At 34.8% G+C, this 20,756-nt stretch overlaps 4 protein-coding genes across 4 annotated transcripts; 2 read left to right on the top strand and 2 right to left on the bottom strand.

Moving 5' to 3' along the window:
• The first annotated feature begins 338 nt into the window (after positions 1 to 338).
• Positions 339 to 3,014, top strand: LOC136202097 (diaminopimelate epimerase, chloroplastic-like). Its single transcript, XM_065992566.1, has 6 exons — positions 339 to 770; positions 852 to 1,328; positions 1,671 to 1,755; positions 2,012 to 2,071; positions 2,173 to 2,246; positions 2,364 to 3,014. Exons 1-6 carry the CDS (start codon positions 339 to 341, stop codon positions 2,478 to 2,480), a joined length of 1,245 nt encoding a protein of 414 aa, XP_065848638.1. The 3' UTR covers positions 2,481 to 3,014.
• Positions 3,015 to 4,574: 1,560 nt separating this feature from the next.
• Positions 4,575 to 7,215, bottom strand: LOC136204188 (probable glycosyltransferase At3g07620). The gene is made up of 4 exons (XM_065995385.1): positions 6,375 to 7,215; positions 6,156 to 6,286; positions 5,373 to 5,721; positions 4,575 to 5,305 (listed from the first exon to the last, which is right to left on the bottom strand). Exons 1-4 carry the CDS (start codon positions 6,909 to 6,911, stop codon positions 4,640 to 4,642), a joined length of 1,683 nt encoding a protein of 560 aa, XP_065851457.1. The 5' UTR covers positions 6,912 to 7,215; the 3' UTR covers positions 4,575 to 4,639.
• Positions 7,216 to 11,601: 4,386 nt separating this feature from the next.
• LOC136202755 (CRS2-associated factor 1, chloroplastic) lies at positions 11,602 to 15,897 on the top strand. The gene is made up of 5 exons (XM_065993599.1): positions 11,602 to 12,536; positions 12,771 to 12,898; positions 13,149 to 13,374; positions 13,483 to 13,610; positions 13,699 to 15,897. The coding sequence occupies exons 1-5, from the start codon at positions 11,708 to 11,710 to the stop codon at positions 14,575 to 14,577; spliced, it is 2,190 nt and encodes a 729-aa protein (XP_065849671.1). The 5' UTR covers positions 11,602 to 11,707; the 3' UTR covers positions 14,578 to 15,897.
• Positions 14,861 to 17,951, bottom strand: LOC136203887 (sugar transport protein 14-like). Its single transcript, XM_065995103.1, has 4 exons — positions 17,790 to 17,951; positions 16,412 to 16,734; positions 15,385 to 16,014; positions 14,861 to 15,298 (listed from the first exon to the last, which is right to left on the bottom strand). Exons 1-4 carry the CDS (start codon positions 17,929 to 17,931, stop codon positions 14,861 to 14,863), a joined length of 1,533 nt encoding a protein of 510 aa, XP_065851175.1. The 5' UTR covers positions 17,932 to 17,951.
• Between the last annotated feature and the right edge of the window lie 2,805 nt (positions 17,952 to 20,756).

Genomic DNA, 20,756 nt, shown 5'->3' with positions numbered 1-20,756 from the left:
TATTTAACTATAAAACATTTTCTTCTCTAATATTATAATCGCATACTTCGACATTGGTCGTTTTACCTTTTTAAGATGCGTGCAATATATTTTCCTCATTTAACTTACTTTTTTTACAACCAGCTGATTAATTGATTACATTTTATGCAAGTTCAGGAGGCTAACTGAATATTTTATGCAAGTTTAAGGAGCTACCGAGACACTTTGAAAGTTCAGGGGGCCAATCACTATTTTGGACAAGTTCAGGGGGCAAATGATGTAATAAGCCAAAAAAAAAAATCTTATGATAATCAGCTTTGCATTGAAAGATTCAAATGGAAGAGGTTATACTACTTGACATGGATTTTATGCCAAAGAAAATGCTGTTACACCATCTTAACACGACTGAATTGCCATGTGCTTTTCTTCTCGGATTGACAAAAGACAAAAACGACGCAGTCAATAGTATAAAACGACATTTGCTTTTACGAAACCTTCTCTCAGTCACAGCCATGGCCGCCATCTCTAACTCCATGGCTCCATCACCTCACCAAGCTTTTACCTCACTTAACCGCCTCCGCTCCCTCTCATTATCAACTTCTATTTCTACTTCCCTTTCTCTCAGACCAACCGTCACTATAAGAAACCCTCACTTTCGCTTGTCAGTGTCTTCTTCATCCATTAGCGCCCAAGTTCCCGAAAAAATCTCCCCTGCATCTTTTCTCGATCGAATTGAAAATGGCGTCCTTCATTTTGTCAAGTATCAAGGCCTTGGCAATGACTTCATTTTGGTAATTCCATTATTGTGCCATGTTTTTTAAATTAATTGCTGGTTTTGGTTTAAAATGTGGTGATTTGAAATTCTGCATTAGGTTGATAATAGGAATTCAACAGAACCTAAGATTACTCCAGATCAAGCGGCTAGGTTGTGTGATAGGAACTTTGGCATTGGTGCAGATGGAGTGATATTTCCAATGCCGGGGACAAATGGCACTGATCACACCATGAGAATATTTAACTCCGATGGAACTGAGCCGGAGATGTGTGGTAATGGAGTCCGGTGCTTTGCTAGATTCATTACTGAGCTGGAAAATTTACATGGAAATCATAGTTTTACAATTCATACTGGTGCTGGTTTAATTGTTCCTGAAATTCAAGAGCATGGAAAAGTGAAGGTTGATATGGGTGAGCCAATACTGAAAGCATCTGATGTGCCTACAAAATTATCTGCAAACAAAGATGGAGCTGTTGTTAAATCAGAACTAAATGTAGATGGAGTAATCTGGAATGTGACTTGTGTTAGTATGGGGAATCCTCATTGTGTAACGTTTGGGAGCAAAGATAACAAGGTATATATATATATATAAACTGTAGCCAATTGATTGAACAACTTGTGATTCAATCTTAATATTTTAATTTATTTATGGGGATGTTCTAGTTCAAACATTTCATAATCTGTTTTTCTTCAGCAACAATATTCATTATGTTTTAATATATTTTCTACTGCCTTTCTAGTGTTCTGAACAATTGGTTTATTTTCAATCATTTGAGGTAAACTGTACTGATAACATAAAATTGATGAATATGAACTTGATTGATTGTATTGATATATTCTGAGTTAAAAGTTAAAACAGTTGATTGGTTTTTTTTACTCATACTCTTCTCTTTTCTTTATGCTTATACAATTGCAGGATCTGGAGGTTGATAATTTGAATTTGGCTGAAATTGGCCCCAAGTTTGAGCATCATGTTGTGTTCCCTGCACGAACCAACACAGGTTAGCTTTTATATGGTCAATGTTTTGCAAGTGGAGTAGGTCTTGAAACTACCTTAGCAGTCTGCTCATATATTTTGTGCTGTGTTTTTTTGAATAAGATTCTGCAGTATTCTATTGTCAAGCATTTTTGTTCTCATATATATATATTGTGGTGGGACCCCTCCCCGGACCCTCGCTCAGCGGGGACGCGTAGTGCGACCGGGCCGCCCTTTTTTTTTATATATATATATATTTTTGTTTTGTAACTGATATGCAGAATTCGTGCAAGTTCATTCCCATTCGCATCTGAAAATGCGCGTCTGGGAGCGTGGTGCAGGTAAGTTTTTATGCTACAAAATCATGGCTCGTTCGCACAAGTTTTGCAACCCTTAACCCTCTTGGATCCTTTGACTGAAAAGCGCCTTCTTGTGATTGTAGGGGCAACACTAGCCTGCGGAACTGGAGCCTGTGCAACAGTGGTTGCTGCTGTTCTTGAGGGTCGAGCTGGCAGGGTAAGTGTAGTATGCTGAAATGTTGAACTGATTAGGAGTTCATTAAAAAATGTTGAACATGATCTTGTAATTAATTTAATATTACATTTTTGTGTCCTGATATTTATGGCAACACAGAATTGCACGGTGGATCTACCCGGAGGACCGTTGGAAATTGAGTGGAGGGAGGAAGACAACCATGTATGTATGACAGGCCCGGCTGAAGTAGTATTTTATGGATCAGTATCTCTTTGATGCACCCTTTATGGGTGATCAATTAATTTTATCTGAGGTTTCAACTGAACTATATAAAAAAAGTTATGAGCTGAAGAAAATATCAGAGGAAATGTTCCACTGTACCAGAGTTGAGTTGATGCTGTTGTGGATTTTCGATGTAATGCTGCTGTACGTTGTGGATTTCGGTGTCGTTTGAGGCTGGCTGATGCTGTATTGAGTTTGTAGGATGCAGTTGTATATTGCAGAATCAAGATTTGTAGTCTTACAACCGGGACGCAAGTGACCGATATGCACTTGGTGAATCTTTGACCTGAAGGTACCTTGACCTGAGTCTGTTCAACACATGATGTTCTTGAGGGTCTTTTTGGTTTTTAATGAAGTGCTTGTTCTGATTTTTCTCTCTATTAATTGTACTTATGATATTTCTGGAAATTCCAATCAGAGAGGAAGAGAAAGAAGTATCTGTAATTGTGCAAAGCCATAGAGTCAAAATCTGTAGAAGTAAATTGATAAAAGAGGAACCTGCCAGAATCGATTGGCAAACATTTCATACATATCACTGTGATCTCGATTTGACGTTAGTTAACGACCTTAACATTCGATAATTTTCCCAGAAAGTAAGAAATCGGAGTCGGAGCATGTATGAGCACCAACGAAAAAGGAAAAACAAAATCAATTGAAGTACTGAAGCTCAAACTACATAAAAAGGCAAGAAGAGGAAATTAGAATACTAAAACAAACTAAAAGCAATCAGAAAATTGAAGAATTTCCATAAAGAACAACAATCAAAACTTTTATGATAGGAAAGTTCTCAACAGTTGAAAGATAGAGACAGGTTTTACTAAAATGGGTGCTTCTTTTCTTGAAAAAAGAAAGATATGGAGAAGAAGATAGAGTCTTCTGGCCGAGAAATTCATCAGTCCATGATGTTGATGATACAACTATGAATTCAGGGTGCTTTGATTATTTGGTCACGAAGTTTCTTCTGGTAAAATTTTTAAACCATAAATATGTCTCATAATTTTAGAGAAAGCAAGAGAAAGAATGAGAAGAAGATAGAATCTGTTGGGCGAGAAATTCATCAGTCCTTGATGTTGATGATACAACTATGAATTCAGGGTGCTTCGATTATTTGGTCACGAAGTTTCTTCTGGTAAATTTTTTAAACCATAAATATTTCTCATAATTTTCAAGAAAGCGAGAGAAAGAATGAGAAGAAGATAGAATCTGTTGGGCGAGAAATTCAGCAGTCCATGATGTTGATGATTTTGGTCACGAAGTTTCTTCTGGTAAAAATTTTAAACCATAAATATGTCTCATAATTTTAAAGAAAGCGAGAGAAAGAATGAGAAGAAGATAGAATCTGCTGGGCGAGAAATTCATCAGTCATTGATGTTGACGATACAACTATGAATTTAGGGTGCTTCGATTATTTGGTCACGAAGTTTCTTCTGGTAAAATTTCTAAACCATAAATATGTCTCATAATCTTAAAGAAAGCGAGAGAAAGAATGAGAAATGAGAAGAAGAATGAGCAAGAGAGAAGAGAGAAGAAAGAGAGAAAAAATGAATCCTGACTTTTGAAAAATCTTTTTTTTCCCGACAAAAGTGCTCCTGTCGCGTTAGCAAACCCGACATCATTAGGCCTTTTGCCTTGATCTTGATTATACTAACAAAGTAAACAACAAGGTTATCTTTAGGACGAAAAAACCCACAGGTACAGATTGCAAATTCATGAAACCAAATCGTTTTTTTTTTAAAAAAAAAAAAATTAACCCTATATAATATACATGTTAGAAAAATAACTTTTGTGTTAGTCGGGTTATTTTTGTAAATCTATGATCGTGTAAAAAATGGTCACCCCCTTGTAATCTTACCAAGCCTAGGAGAAAACACTTCTTACAAAGGTCCAATGCAGTCTTCATCTCCCCTTTCTCACCTTGGCCGGAGAGGCGAAGACCGGATTCTAGAAGGTCGCGGAGTTCCAATCGCTAGGATAGAGATAAACAAGTTAATGTTGTTGAATGTACTTTTAACCGAATTTGATTTTCATGGCTAACTTTCTTATTAAATCACATAACTAACCGATGCATCCCAGATTTACCGCAGCTGTTTATGGTTAGCTCGGCAGCCTCCCGTCTATGGTTAGCAGAAATTCAGAAACTTATTAGATGATAATCAGCTTTGCATCTGAAAGATTCTATTGTACCAAACAGAGTGAAGTATCATATGAAACAGATCATACTTTACAGGAATTTTATGCCAAAGAAAATGCTTTTGCACCATCTTAACACTTGACTGCATTTCAATGTACTTTTCTTCCAGGATTGACAGCAGAATGTTTCTCAAATTCGGAATATCTCTCTCTTTCACAAACACCGCAAACGCCTCCCAGTTCAACACCTCGAAAAATGGAGGCACGTAGTTATCCGATATGATCACTGGCACACAGTCATACGAAATGGCCTCAACTATGCGAGGAGTGTGAACTTCGTAGCCCCTTGCACATATGCAGTATTTGCTACTCTTCATGTACTCTCTATATAATCTTTTCCCTTCTATATCACGAGGCATTGGACCGACTATTTTCATGTCCGGTTCTTTGTTTTCCCAATGTTGCAGCAGGATGGGTCGTAAATAACCGTGCATACCTCCTGCAAAGAAGGCTAGGATCGACCTTTCTGAAGGCGGTCTTCCACCGAGGTCTTTCACAGGGTTCTCCGCCGAACGTATGTATGTAACGGGAAGAGAACTATCCTTCCCTATTTGAAACCCTTTAGCAACATTGGCATTGCATAGAACTCTGATGCAATTCTTCATATGCTGCCTTGTGATTCGAGCGGCCTGAAATCCAAACGACACCGAATGAATTGCAATGAAATAGAATGATGCATGGGATTGGAAAACATACCCAATCATGACAACCGACGAGAAAGTGATCTGCTCCGCCTGTTCTGTTCCAGAAACTATACTTTTGCGAAACTAAATCGACATAGTTCTTCAAATAACTTTCGAGGTCTTTCTGACTATGAATCTTTTGCCCGAATAGCACGGTTCTTAACATTTGTGGACTAAATGGCAAGTAGAATAAGTGAGCTTTTCTAGGGTCCTTAACTACAAATTTTTTGTTTCCCTCTAACAGTTTCATAAACCATCCTTCTGATGCATATATTCCCCTCATCTTAGACTGATGAAATATCGGCTTTTCGCCTTCCTTGTATATATAAATTCTCAACACGCGTTCCATTAACTCGTAACTCCTGCAAAGTTAACTTTAGCTCAGTAATCATATTACCCATCAATCAATCAGTCAAGACCCAATAGGACAGAAATAATGTCTTTTTCAGCAGGATACTTAACTCGTTTGACACTGACTAGTGCACGAGTACAAAATCACGAAACAATACGACTTAAGGGATGCATAATCAACCTCGAACAGATTAAACATGAAAAGATATAGCTGGAATATGCACACACACACATTGTTCTCTACTAGCAACATATAACAATTATGCACAAATTCATCACTGGTTGTAATAAACATTGTATAATTCAGGTCCCGATATGCTAAATTCTTCGATGTCCGACAAGGCAAATGCTACCGTGAATACAAAACAGACATTCAGCTACCAGGCACAGATACAAAACAAGTCAATATGAAAAAGCTCAAGTAGGAATACTCAAATAGGTATACCTTTTAAACCTCGAAAGATTTCGAAAAGCAGAACCATGAAGTCCAGGATAGTTTCTTACAATAGGAGCATTCTCTATCTTCAATTTCGCAGACAAAAGCGCGGCATCACGAGCAGAAGACCACCGCGGCCTCTATTACCAAATGACAATCATAAAAACTTGATGTCAGATATCATGTATATCAACATCATCATAATCAAAACAATGTGGTAACTCTTACCACATAATCAGATGAACCATGGCTTTGTACCAACAGCAAATTCATCTGAGACATCGAAAATGGTTGCCTCTCCGGCCTCTTCAACGAGGAAACACTTTGATTTCGCCTATTATCGTTCAATTTTGCAATTTTTGTTACATTGGCAGCCAAGGATGAATTAGAACTTGTTGATTCAACATCAATGTTTTCTCTATCTCTATCTCGAACTCCTCCATGTTCTCCGGCTATTGCTCGGGGAAAAGTAAAATTGGCATCTTTGCTCACACCATATCCGATTATCAAACTCTTATTACCAAGTGTTGGATCCCTAATTAGTTCTTTAGTTTCAATTTCATCCCCAATTTGATCATCCATGGAAGAGGAATAAGAACCAATTGGTACAATAGTAGACAGATTGAAATTAGGGTTTGATCTAAAACTACGAGAGATAGTGGAATTGCTGATTAGCAGAGCTATTATAATAGCTATGGTGATAATCATCAGCAACCTCCGAATTTCAAGTAGAAATAGTTTCTGGAATAGTGAAGTGAAATCCATCTCATGAAAATAATAAATCTTTCAAATATATGAGTTGAATTGAAGTGCGATCTATATACTACAGTTTACTTACTTCACTTGCGAACCGCAAATCAAACATTCCTAAAAAACTGAAAAGGTTTTGGTGTTCTTATTATGTTTCTTCTTCAGCTCAAAAAACTGTAATTAGTACCTGTAAGAAGAAGCATTTCGATCCTTTTTACACTTTTGGAGAATTGATAATGGCTTCAGACAGTCAGCTGCTTCACTCTGTCTGGTATTTTCTCTCTCTTCTTAACTCTGGCTTTCTTTCAATGAAAAGTCAACAATTTTCTTTTTTCTTTTTTTATTTTATTTTAACCATAAGCGACATCATTTGGATGTTTTTAACAATTCAAATAATTGGAATGTTCAAGTTAATTGATTTTATTTAGAATTGAATGACAATTTTAATATAATCATATAAATTCAAATGATCAATGATGTAATTTAAACCAAAAAATAACTTATATTTACTAATGACGAGTGTTAAAAAAAATCATCTGAACTATTTAGATCCTTAAATTAAAAAAGTGAATTACTATACCAGGTTCAAATTCCCATCTCTAGCCTTGTCAAAAGACCGAAATACCCTTTAAATAATTTTTAGAATTTTCAAATTCTCTCAAACAACCTAAACTCTTTTTAATCTAATCCAGGCTAATTTATCAATAAAGATATGGATCGGTAAAGGAAAGGGACCTATGATACGTATTTCCGTTTGATTTTGATGTTTTTTGGACATTTTTTGCATCAGATTTTGCTGTTATTCGAAATCGGAATCGGAACATGGTGCGTGTGGAGATCACGTCGTCACCTCTGGTGCGGCGTATGAACATCACGCCGCACCACAGGTGAAGGCGTGATAGCCTCACGCCTCACCACAGGTAACGGCGTGATATTCATACGTCGTCACCTGTGGTGCGGCGTGATGTTCATACGCCCTCACAATGGTGACGGTGTGATACTCATACGTCTGTGTGGCGTATGTGCAATTTTTTTTTTAATTTAGTTGAATTTAATTAAATTTTTGTTATTTTTAATTTAGTTTAACTAAATTTTTATATTGTAAATTTAATTTGTTTAAGTTTAGTTGTTGTAAATTTTATTTTGTTTAACTAAATTTTTTTTTGCTAATTTATTTTGTTAATTTTAGTTAATATTTATTGATTAACTTATATTATTATTACGAGTTTTAATTAAAATTGTATGTTATTTACAGGTTTTAATTAAAATGGTGTAGTTTGAACACGTAACAGGTATTTATGGGTTTAATTGAATAGCAGACTAATTTTTTTTGCTTTCCCGACACGCGGACATGTGCCTATTATGCCCCACTGTGAGGTCGTGCGTGTGGCTATCACGCCTCACCATGTGGTCGGACGTGATGGCCACACGCCACACCGTGTGGTCGAGCATGATAGCTACACGCCCGACCACACGGTGAGGCGTGATTGCCACACGCCCGTGTGTCGGGAAGGTAAAAAAAAAGAGACTTTTTCTATCAAAATCAATGAAAGGGCATTTTCATCCTTTCACGGAGTTAGGGGTGGGAATTTGTGGCTAAGTATGAGCCACCTTGAAGCCACCTAAATGGTGGTAAAAAATCATTATTACTTTGATTTTGATTTTGATTTTATTATAATTAACTTTTAATTATTATTATTTAAAAGGTATTTATTGTTTTTGGTTAATTACATTTTTTATAGATATTATTTTATAGTTGTTTTAATTATATTGTTATTTTTATACGTTTTTAAAGATATATATTATAAATATATATGTTTTTTATGGGAACATTCGATGATTGTGATAAATCATAGTTTTTGATCGTAGGTGAAATAAGAATATGATGGATAATTCGTTTTATATTAAATTATTTTAGTTAGTGTAATACATATTTTAATTATATTTATATAAAAAAATAAAAACAATATAAATCCGACTAATCTTCAAGTGCTATGTTCGTCCAACTAACACTTTGCATATATGATATGAGTGTCACTTGTCACGGGACATTCAAAAATAAAAATGACAATCTTTTAACTATTGTGTATCAATTTTCAATAACTAGATTAAATGAATAAATAAAAATATATATACAGTAAAACCTATATATAGGAATACTCTATGTAGGAATAACCTCTATTTTGTTATAAAAAAAACTCGGTCCCAACTTGGACCAGTCATAAATAGGAATAACCCCCCAAATGCTATTTTTTATACACTTTTCAAGTTCCACCTTTAGAAACTATGCCTCTATATAGTAATAATATATATGAGAGGGATCAAGTGAACCCTCCATTAGGTGAGGACATTTTGTTATGTGAGAACAAGATGAAAAGGGATTCAAACCTGGGACTGTGGTATAGGAGGAGTGAAACGCGAGCGCCATCTACCGCTGAGCCACTTACTTTAGTTTGTTTATTATATAATTCCTTTATTTATATCTTATTAAGTGCCTCTGATGCTAAAAAAATTCAATACTATATTTTTTAAATAAAAATACACTTGCTTCAGTTTATTTATTATACAATTCTTTTATTTATATATTATTAAGTGCCTCTGATGCTAAAAAAAGTCTAATACTACATTTTTTTTTAATAAAAATACGCTTGCTTTAATTTGTTTATTATACAATTCTTATTTATATATTATTAAGTGCATCTGATGCTAAAAAAAATCCAATACTATATTTTTTAATAAAATTTCATATTAATATTTTATTTATATAAGAAAATATATTTTTTAAAACATACGTTAGAACATATATTTTAACTTTTAAAACACGAACTATGAAATTTAGAACATACGACATATTTTTTAGAACATACGTTAAGTTTTTTAGAACATGCGTTATGTTTTTTCGAACACAAGTTATAAATTATATTATAGAACAAATGCAAAAATGATCCAAATATCTACTGATTTTTTTAGAACATTATACTTAATTTTTAGAACACAAACTATAAACTTTAGAACGTATGTTATGTTTTTTAGAACATACGTTATGTTATTTATAATATGAGTTATAAATTATATTATAGAACAAATGCAAAAATGATCCATATAATATTTTCTAAATAAAAATATATTATATATTTTAATAAAATTTCATATTAATATTCTATTTATATAAGAAAATATATTTTTTAAAACATATGTTAGAACATATATTTTAACTTTTAAAACACGAACTATGAAGTTTAGAATATACGACATATTTTTTAGAACATATGTTATGTTTTTTAGAACATACATTATGTTTTTTCGAACATGAGTTATAAATTATATTATAGAACAAATGCAAAAATAATCCAAATATCTACTGATTTTTTTAGAACATTATATTTAATTTTTAGAACACAAACTATAAACTTTAGAACATAAGTTATGTTATTTAGAATATGAGTTATAAATTATATTATAGAACAAATGCAAAAATGGTCCATATATTTACTGATTTTTTTAAAACATTATATTTAATTTTTAGAACACAAATTATAAAGTTTAGAACGTATGTAACAATATTTAGAACATCGTCCTTAACATTTTAAAACATAAATTACAAAATATAGAGGAATTAAATAAATAAGAAATTTGAGCATGTTCTTGGATTTATTTTTCTATTAATAATTCATTATTATGCACTTTTTTTTTCTATTAATAATTCATTATTATGCACATTTCTTTTTTTTTCTATTGATAATTCATTATTATGCACATTTCTTTTCTTTTTCTATTAATAATTCATTGTTATGCACATTTCTTTTTTTCTATTAATAATTCATTATTATGCAAATTTAATCGATATTAATAAGTGTATACATCAAATATTAAACAATAGAAGATACAAGGACAGTAGTATATTAAGCAGCGCGCGATATAATGTACAAGAAAAACACTTGGTTTAGTGATAAGTAGCATGGAGTGTGGGTGGAAATGTTTGGGTTTGAATTCCATCGGCAACATTCCTTGTTTTATTTAATTTTTATACTCAAAACGGCGTAGTTTTGAGTGTTGTCACATAACAAAGTGTCCTCTCTCATATATATATATATATATATATATATATATATATATATATATATTTAAAGAATTCAAACTAAATTATAAAGTATTTTTAAAAAAACTATTGAAATTATCTATGAGTTGGAAACACAAACTACAACTTGAAATTATAAATATTTAGTATTCTCATTGATGTTTACATTTTTCTCATAAAACCCTTTCAATTATCTATATATTGCAAACCTAAAGTCTAAATTGAAATTCTAAATATTTAATTTGTTCCATTAATGTCTATTGTTAGACATTATATATAAACCATGCATGTCTATGATAAAAATTTAAAATTTTACGTGTTCAGAAATTTTATTATACCAAATTCTATTTAGTAATAATCTCTCAATTGTTATACAAATAGTCCGGTCCCAAATATATTCCTATATAGTATTGTTATATTACTATTATATTATAAGTAAAAGTCGAGAGTTATTATTCTAGCATCCTAATTATGAAAATTGAATAATTTTATTGAATAAGAAGAATTTTTTTTAAGGAAAAAAACAAGAAAATAATTTATTTGAAAATATAAAGTTAAGTAGATTTTTTGAATATCAATATAATCTACCCCCTCCAATGACACATTAGTCACTCTACAGCGGTAGAACGATGTCGTTTTTTGACTTCCCCCTCAAAAAATGATAGTCTGATGTGCTTTCAGTCTGTTAGGGCTCCTTCCTTCAGTGCAACCATACTATCTCATTTTTTTGGATATGGCGCTAAAATTATTTCCAATTCCGTTTCCAATTTCTGCACCACCTGTGAATCCGAGTCCAACTCAGAACCAACCCGAACCCCACCGGCGCCTGCCCTCGGAGGTTCGGTTTGCGCGGTGGAACAACGCCAACGCCAGAGAATTCAATGAACGCCGGCGAACTCAGAAAGAAATCGAAGACGACATCCGTCGTCACCGCCGCTTCGATTCCGCCAACAATATCGCTGATAATTACAACCCAGCCACGGAGAATGTGAGAACTTCTGGTTTCAAATCCATAGGTACGCCGTCCTCTCCTTCAAGGCCATCAATCCCTGGCAAAAGATCCAAATATTCAAAACCTGAGACCCGAATTACCCACCCGGCATTTCGAAGAATCTCGAAAATTGTCAAAACACTCCCGCCTAAAGAGAGACCAATCGATAGAAATGCAGAGCTCAAACTTTCCGATGATGGTCTCTCTTTTGTCGTCGAAGGTGCGCCGTTTGAGTTCAAGTACAGCTACACTGAAACGCCTAAGGTGAAGCCAGTGAAATTGAGGGAGCCGCCGTTTTCCCCTTTCGGCCCCACCACTATGTCCAGGCCGTGGACTGGCCGTGCTCCGCTACCAGCCAGTAAGAAAAAGTTGCAGGAGTTTGACTCATTCAGATTACCTCCGCCTGATAAGAAAGGTGTGAAGCCGGTTCAGTCACCGGGGCCGTTTCTTCCTGGTTCAGGTCCGAGGTATGTGTACAAGAGGGAGGAAATTCTGGGGGAGCCGTTAACGAAGGAGGAGATTAAGGTTTTGATTGAAGGATGCTTGAAGACGAGGCGCCAGCTGAATATGGGTAAGGTTCATTTTCATTTCTTCCAGGTCAATTTTCCGTTACTTTTGCTTTGGTGAGAATTGGAATCTAAGGCAGATAAGATTGTTTAATCTGGTAGATCAGTTGGCAACTCAAGTCCTTGTCTTTTCTTGGTAGTAAAATTTGGGAATTGGGAGGAACTACTTCTCAAAGATATTGCCTTTGTTCAAAGATGAGTCTTTGGAATTTGTTGAGTGCTATCTCTTCTTTTTTCAGGTAGAGATGGTTTCACACACAATATGTTGGATAATATTCATGCTCTATGGAAGCGGAAGAGAGTTTGCAAAATCAAATGCAAAGGAGTATGCACAGTAGACATGGACAATGTGTGTCAGCAATTGGAGGTGCGGATCCTCCTACTGTATAATTGAGTCTTTGGCTTCTTGTTTCTTTTGTTAATTGATATTGGCAGATTCAACTAAAACAGATCCTACTTTATGCAACGTAATATTGTTCTGGGACTAACATGAGCGTTTAATCCAGAATGAAGTTATAGTACACATTTAGAGTGGTGGGATGCTATTCTGCTGACTCTTTCATGAAGACGTGCTTTGTCTGGCCTTATAATTTGATTTGTGCTCGATATCATGTCAGGAAAAAACTGGTGGAAAGATCATTTACAGGAAGGCAGGAGTCATCTACATTTTTCGAGGCCGAAACTACAACTACAAAACTCGCCCATGCTATCCTCTGATGCTGTGGAAGCCTGTTACACCTGTGTATCCGAGGCTGATTAACAGGATTCCAGAGGGTCTAACACTAGAAGAAGCTATTGAAATGCGCAAGAAGGGCCGGAAACTAATTCCAATATGCAAATTAGGTAGATTTCATGTTGCTATTCTTTTCAGTTGATTTGAAGATTGAGAATAGAAAACGATCATAATATCCATGAGCAAACTGATGATCAGGTGTTTTGTCTATGTTGCAGCAAAAAATGGTGTATATTCTAATCTAGTAAGGCATGTTAGGGAAGCATTTGATGTATGTGAATTGGTCAGGATAAATTGTCATGGGATTAATGGGAGCGACTACAAGAAAATTGGCGCGAAACTCAGGGTTTGTTAAGTTTTTGTTTCTTAGTATATGTTATCAAGTTATAATGTTAAAAATTATGATATACAGTGTCTGATTCTTGACATTGCAGGACCTTGTCCCATGTGTGCTCATTTCATTTGAAGATGAGCACATACTCATATGGAGGGGAAAGGAGTGGAAGTCATCCTTCCTAAAACCCGAAAATGATTGTGAGGAAGCCGAGGGATCTAATGCTATTGGTGCAACTGCTGTGGCTGTTCCACCTTCTCTCAAAGACCAAGCATTTGAAATGGTCTCACTCGAGAGTGTTCACAGTGAGCCAAATACGATCACAACGCTTGTTGGTTCTGGAGAGCAAGCAACACAAACAGATGGGCTCTCTGCAGTCACAGATGCTAGTATAGAGATAAGTGAAAACAATCGCACAACAGAAAATACGGACAGTTATACTGTTAACGAATCTGGAGTTGTGAACGCTGTAGTCGGTAATGAAGCAATTCTCAACAATGAATTGCCAGTGCCTGAGTCCCAAGGATCTGACATCACAACAGATGTTGCGAGCCTGTGCATGGAGATGCTTGATGATTCTTTAGAAGGTTCACATGATCTCTGTAAACCAGCGGAATCGAGTGTGCCTTATGAGGATGAACTTCTCAGGTTGTGGAAAGAAGCTGTCGATAACGGGAGTGCAGTTGTCTTGGTCGATGCAAGTTTGGATGCTGATACTGTTTATCAAAGAGCAGTTGCCTTTGCACAATCTGCTCCACCTAGTCCCGTTTTCAGACACCGGCCCAGGAAGATATCTATTCAAAAGAGTGAGGAGCAAGACGATAAGATTCTAGAAGTCGAAGTTACGTCTGTTTCCCAGGCACCCAAAAGTGAGAAGAGGAGTTCTGAAGAGGGAAGAAAGAAATCTAGGGGAAGATACACGGATTTGGCACCGCAGGGAAGCTTAAAACTAGATGAACTCGCTAAACTACTAGCATAAGACTGACTTGTACATGTCCTGCACATATTAGATTCCAGTATAATCAACTTGTTCGACTTATCCTATTATCCACACTCTACTGTTATTATTATCTGTCGCATGATGACAAAGTACCTCGTTTTCATTATTTTTTCAGTGCGGTATACAATCATCTGAAATGGGAAGAATTTCAGCATATCATTCATGACAATGCACTACTGAACTATATTCACAGCATGTGTTGAAATAAATAATACAGCAATTCAAGCAAAACGAAGAAATCAACACTTGAGATGAGTCTTTTTCAGACTGTTCCTTCTCGGCCAGCATTGCCGGTTCCGACTATTTTGCTCCAAAACCAGTGGTTTTCCCAGAGAAGATGGATCTCCTCAATTGGGACTTGCTTTGTTTCAGGCAAGAAGAAGTAGACGAAGACAGTCATGACAAAAATGAAAGCAGCAAAAAGCAAGAAAATCCCGTATCGAAGTTCACAAAGTGATACGAGGAAGCACTGTGCTACAATTGCAGTGACGAGCATATTAACAAAGACCACAAGACTTTGGCCTGCTGATCTCGTTTCCAGTGGAAAGATCTCGCTAGGAACTAGCCAGCCAAGGGGACCCCAAGACCGTCCGAAAGCAAACACAAACAAGCAAATGAAGATTACAAGGAAAACGGCAGCCCCTTTTGCGATTGGTTTTCCACCCCCAAATTCAATTGACAGAGTTATGCCTACTGCTACCTGAAAACAAAAAAATCCACTTTAGTTACAGATGCGAAAAACCGAGAAACTGCAGGCATAAATATATAATCAAGCAATGCAGTTACCATGATTATGAACATCTCAATCCCAGATTCGATGAAGAATTTTCGTCTTCCCCATCTGTCGACAAATGCCATGGAAACCAGCACACCTATAACAAGAGCTGCATTGGTTATGACAGATGAAAACAAAGATGCATTGTTGCTGAACCCCATGGTCTGAAATATGACGGGAGCATAAAATAGGATGGAGTTATTTCCGGTGAGCTGCTGGAATGCAGGGATTGCAATTGCTCCAATCACCAATTGAGGTCTGTTCTTTCTTAGAAGAAGATTCTGAAAAGGATTTTTAATGGCTTTTGCTGCATTACTTGCTTCAACAAGATCATCAAATTCTGCATCTACTTGTTGTGTTCCTCTTATTTTCTCTAGTACTTTTCTTCCTTGTTCTACCTTGCCTCTTTCTATTAAACTGTTGGGTGTTTCTGGAAGGAAACATCCTCCAACAAACATTATAGTTGCTGGAAGAGTGGCTAAACCTAGAGATAATCTCCATCCCCATGGATGAAGCTTTTCTGTTCCAAAGTTTATGAAATTTGCTACTAAGATTCCTATACAGGTTGCTAGCTGAAACATCTGGTTCACTCTACCTCTAATTTTTGCTGGAGCCATTTCTGACAGATACAAAGGAACTGCCTGCACCCACATTATATAGAACAATTAAGGTTATTGAATTAAGGATCAATTTCGTCCCAAAATCAAGTTTCGGTCTCAGTATTGTTGATCAAATTAGTCTAAAATGATAGTTGTTAGCAGGAGGAAGTGCTGTGTCATATACGAACACGTATTATTTTGGATTGATTTGACTTTAGATGTCGAATTGGACATCAAAATTGTTACCTAAACTTTAGATGTCGTATTATTTTTACACGTATCAGAATTTGCATTTTTTCGTCAAATTAAGTAAAAACGACTTGTGCAAGTATATAATTTAAAGCATCAAATTTATATCAATTTCAATTGATTTTGCAAGGAAGTTGGGGTATGAAATTGAGTCAGTGTCCAATTTATATAGTAAAGAAATCGTGCTTACCTGGTTGCCGAAGCCAATACCTCCACCAAGAAAAACTCGGCCGACGATCAACATAGCAATGTTCTGGGCAAAAGCATTGAAGAGTGCCCCTATAAAAAAGCTCCCGGCTCCGACGAGGATGGTAATTTTCCGGCCCATAGTTCTTGTAACATACGAGGCAGCGAAGGTGAAAATGAGGGCCGCAAAGTAGAGGGAAGATGTGAAGAGCGTGAGCATTTGGTTATCATATTTACAATAATTTGTCTCATGAAGATGTGCATGCTTCTTCTCATACACATCCGGAAAGAATTTTATCAAGAAATCATCCATTGAAGTCACACCACCTGAAACCCGAACCAAGAATGTAACAAAAATCATAACAAATTCTAAATGTTTCCAGTTTATGCGGACTTGAGTAATGAAAAATAAACATGTTTAAGTTTTCAATCTCTATGTTTCTAACCAATGAAAAATAAACACATATAATGGTGGATTTGTAACGGAGGATCCATTTACCTCCCGATTTAGGTAGAAATAAAAAATAAATATAATTACCAATGAAATATTTTGTCAGTAAATGTAAAATTTCAGTCTGTAACTAAAGAGTATACATAATTTTTTCAGATTTTATATTAGATGGAATCTGAACGACATTTCCGTCTGTGATGCTTAATCCTCAAAAAGCTGTAACTTTAAGGAGATTTTTGTTCATTTTTATTATAATGCTCAGTCGCTAAAACATATATACATATTAGTGTTTCTTAAAGTGATATATGCATGTCTCTTTTATTTAGCGAAGACAACTCTATTATTTAGTGTTCATATATACATATAATTCAGTTCATATGAACCCAACAAATAAAAAAAAACACATAATTTTTTTTAAAATATCAACCGTACCAACAATATTTATGTCTATTTTTCACTTGAACGGTTTGGTTAGCCAACATACCCATAAACAATTCTACATTGAACGGTCAGACCCGACCAATAAAAAAGAAAAATATGAGTGTTTTTATTTTTTTTAATACCAATTTCACCATTAATATGCATGTTTTTCTTTCATAATTAGTTGAGTCTATCACGAAAAATCCTAGAATTGATCCGGGACCATTGTAGAAAGTCCGTCTATTAGACTAGAACCCCTATACGAAGTAACTATGCATAACTATTTTACATTACTGATCAATTACACATTGAACAACGTAACATATATTTCGAAAACACGAGAATCAATTGATCCAGGACCATTGTAGAAAGTCTCATCCATTAGACTAAAACCACTATACGAAGTAACTTTGCGTAACTATATTCCATTACTCCGATCAATTAAATCATGAACAACGTAACATATATCTCGAAAATACGAGAATCTACTAGTGTATTTAGCAAAAAGTACCTGAAACTCCGAGATCATACCCGAACAGCGAACCGCCAGAAGCCGCAACAATGCAAGCAAATATGAAATAGCCAGTTATCCTATACTCATATAATTGAGCCCTTTTAGGGTCTACTGAATCTGTAAATCCTCCTCCTGCCATTTTTCTTCTACTGAGTTATATTTTTTTTTTTTGTCTTTTTCCTTTTAATTAATTAAAAGATAGATAGCTATATATATAATGAACAAACCCTATCTATTTAATCATATATTTTTTTTTTCCAGGAGAAAGGATTGGAAGAAATAAAGTTACAGAATTACTATATATATAGTAAATGAAATATAACTTATAAGTAAAGTATAGTGTTTTTCCATTTGTGACAAATTAATTTAATCTATGAACGAGTCAAATGGTAACAAAATAAAGATAATTTTGTTCCATAAAATCAGATCTCCAAACAAGTAGCTACCATATTTTTACTGCTATTTTACTTTACTCAAGGCCATGTAAGTTAAAAAAAAAAAAGGTTAATTTGGATTTTGGTGGTTAAAATAGCAATTTTTAATTTAATTTTTCCTTTTTTAATGGATAATCATGAGAAAGCAGTAATTTTTTTTTACAGTTGTTTCTGAGTCGGTCTTTGCTGACCTGTATTAGATAATAATCAACCCATATTCATCTCATAAGTTACTTCTATATATACATTTATATAATTAACTTTATCTTTTTTAGAGACTTTATCTTCATTGACTTTTTTTTTCCATTTCCTTTAATGTTTAATTAAAAGGGTAATGTATGAGAAATTTGATCATAAAAATATGATTACTAATAAAATTTGTAGGATTACCATGCTACCATTGATACGGATTAAGAACGAACTTGTTGATTTTAATCGTAAAGCAATAAATAAGCTTCTATAGCTAAATTAGAAGAAGTTAATCTCAATATTTTACGAGTTAAATCCGTAGGAATTGCAAAATCCCCATTGTTAAAAGGATGAACCCTTGATAATTTTGATTGATTGATGAAAATTAAGTGTTACAAATGAAAGAGATTAATTTATATCATCTTTAAGTCTAAAGATGAAATTACATGAAGGTTAAATATATACAATTAAAATAGGTGAAAGTTAAAGGGTAAAATGGGATAAAGGTAAATGGATGACATGAGTTGTAAATAAGGAATAACATGTGTTGTAATTGAGGGGTGACAAAATTGTAATTAGAAGAGAGCTAGAGTGAGGGCCAAGATTGGTCTTGTTTGGCATTTTTAAAAGTCCACACTGCGTGTGGGCTTTTTAAGTCGAATGATAGCTGTTGGTTTTAGTAGTCCACACGGCATGTGGAATTACTGTTGAATCTCAGATGTTCATTTCAGTAATCCGCACGACGTGTGGGGTCTAATTTCACATAAATGGCTTTTACTTCGCCTAGGTGTGTTGCCCCTTTGACTCGGCTTCTTCCACCACTCGTCCCCTCTCGTCTAATCGACTGGATGCCCGCATCATACACCCCCTCTTGAAACGAGTCTAGTTCCTCAGAAAAAATACCTTTTAGATCAAAATTCGGTCAAAAACGACTTTAGACAATTGATTCGATGAGTTTCAGTGTATTTTTTAGTGTTTCAGAATTTTTTCGGCACGTTTCGGATATTTTTTAATTTTTTCAGCAGCATTTTCGCGATCCAGGGATCCTCCTTTAGTGCATCGGGGTCCGTGCCTTTCATAGGCACGGAGCCCCAACATTTTACGCCCAGTCGGCCATGGGCTCGTGGCCGACGCTACGGGCCCATAGTTGGGCCGCTAGGCCCGAGTTAGATTTTGATGGGCCTGCTTGCGTGGGTCCATGTCACATTCAGTGGTCTCACTCATGGGAAATCGTGCCGGATTTTGACAGGTCCATCGGCCCAGGCTTTATTGGCGCCTGAATTATTGGTTCTGCTTGCACCGTCTCGTTATCGGTTCGTCTAGTGTTTCTCTTAGATTTTTCATTCTTGTTTGAATCAGTTGTTTTTTACCATTTATTGCAGGTTTTCATCACGGGTCGTTCGACTCTAATGTCTACAGTAGTTAATTTGTTTATACTGAATTTTGCAATTGATTTAACTATATTTTGTACAGAAATCGTTTCAATTGTAATTTACTGCTTTCATTTTAGTACTTGTAATCGAACTATTTCACATCAATAAAATAGACATTTTCCCACCAAATCTTCGTGTCAATTTTGCATTTAAATTTCTTTATTGAACTCGTGGTAGTTATAAATTATAGCAAAACTTCTATAGCGGTGGTAGGAGCCCAAATGGGATTTTTTTCGATTCTTGCATCCATTGACAATCGTTTCGTTTAGAATTCAAGTTTTTTGCATGTATAATCCATAAATATAACCATACACATTAATTGATAATTAACTTCTCTTGCACACCCGCATCCAACCCAACCCACACGTAACAAGGTTGAAATTAGCATTATTCATAAAATATCGTTAACAATCGTTAATGAGGATATTGTGAAATTAAATATTAATTTCATGAGGATTAATTGGATCTATCAATTCTAAACTATTTTATTGAATTTATGTACCAATTGTCTTCTATAAATACTATATAGCTTATATAGTTTTAAACCTTGAAGACAATCAATAAGATTTTGCCATTTGAGAGAAAATAGGTGAAGTAATGGAATTGTGAGAGTTTGGAAACACCGGATATATAATTCTAGAAAAATTTCATGGCTTATGAGTTTCATAAATTATCTTGAATATTTATTTATTTCAATAAAATATTTCTCCTCTTCCGTAGATGTATGTACAAATTGGAATCAAGTTAATTTTTGTGTTGCTTATTTTTATTTTTATTTTCAATTATTAAATAATTCACATAAAACAATGTTAATCTACCAACAAAAAAAGTTTCCATTTGATTTGCATATATCCAAATTGTGAATTGTGAATGCTTTGATGATATGCGAACATGTGGTCTTCAATAAT

The sequence above is a fragment of the Euphorbia lathyris genome, chromosome 8 (genome assembly GCF_963576675.1).
Source record: "Euphorbia lathyris chromosome 8, ddEupLath1.1, whole genome shotgun sequence".
Lineage (NCBI taxonomy): Eukaryota > Viridiplantae > Streptophyta > Magnoliopsida > Malpighiales > Euphorbiaceae > Euphorbia > Euphorbia lathyris.
The sequence above is the reverse complement of the archived record's forward strand: the minus strand, read 5'-3'. Positions and strand labels throughout refer to the sequence as shown.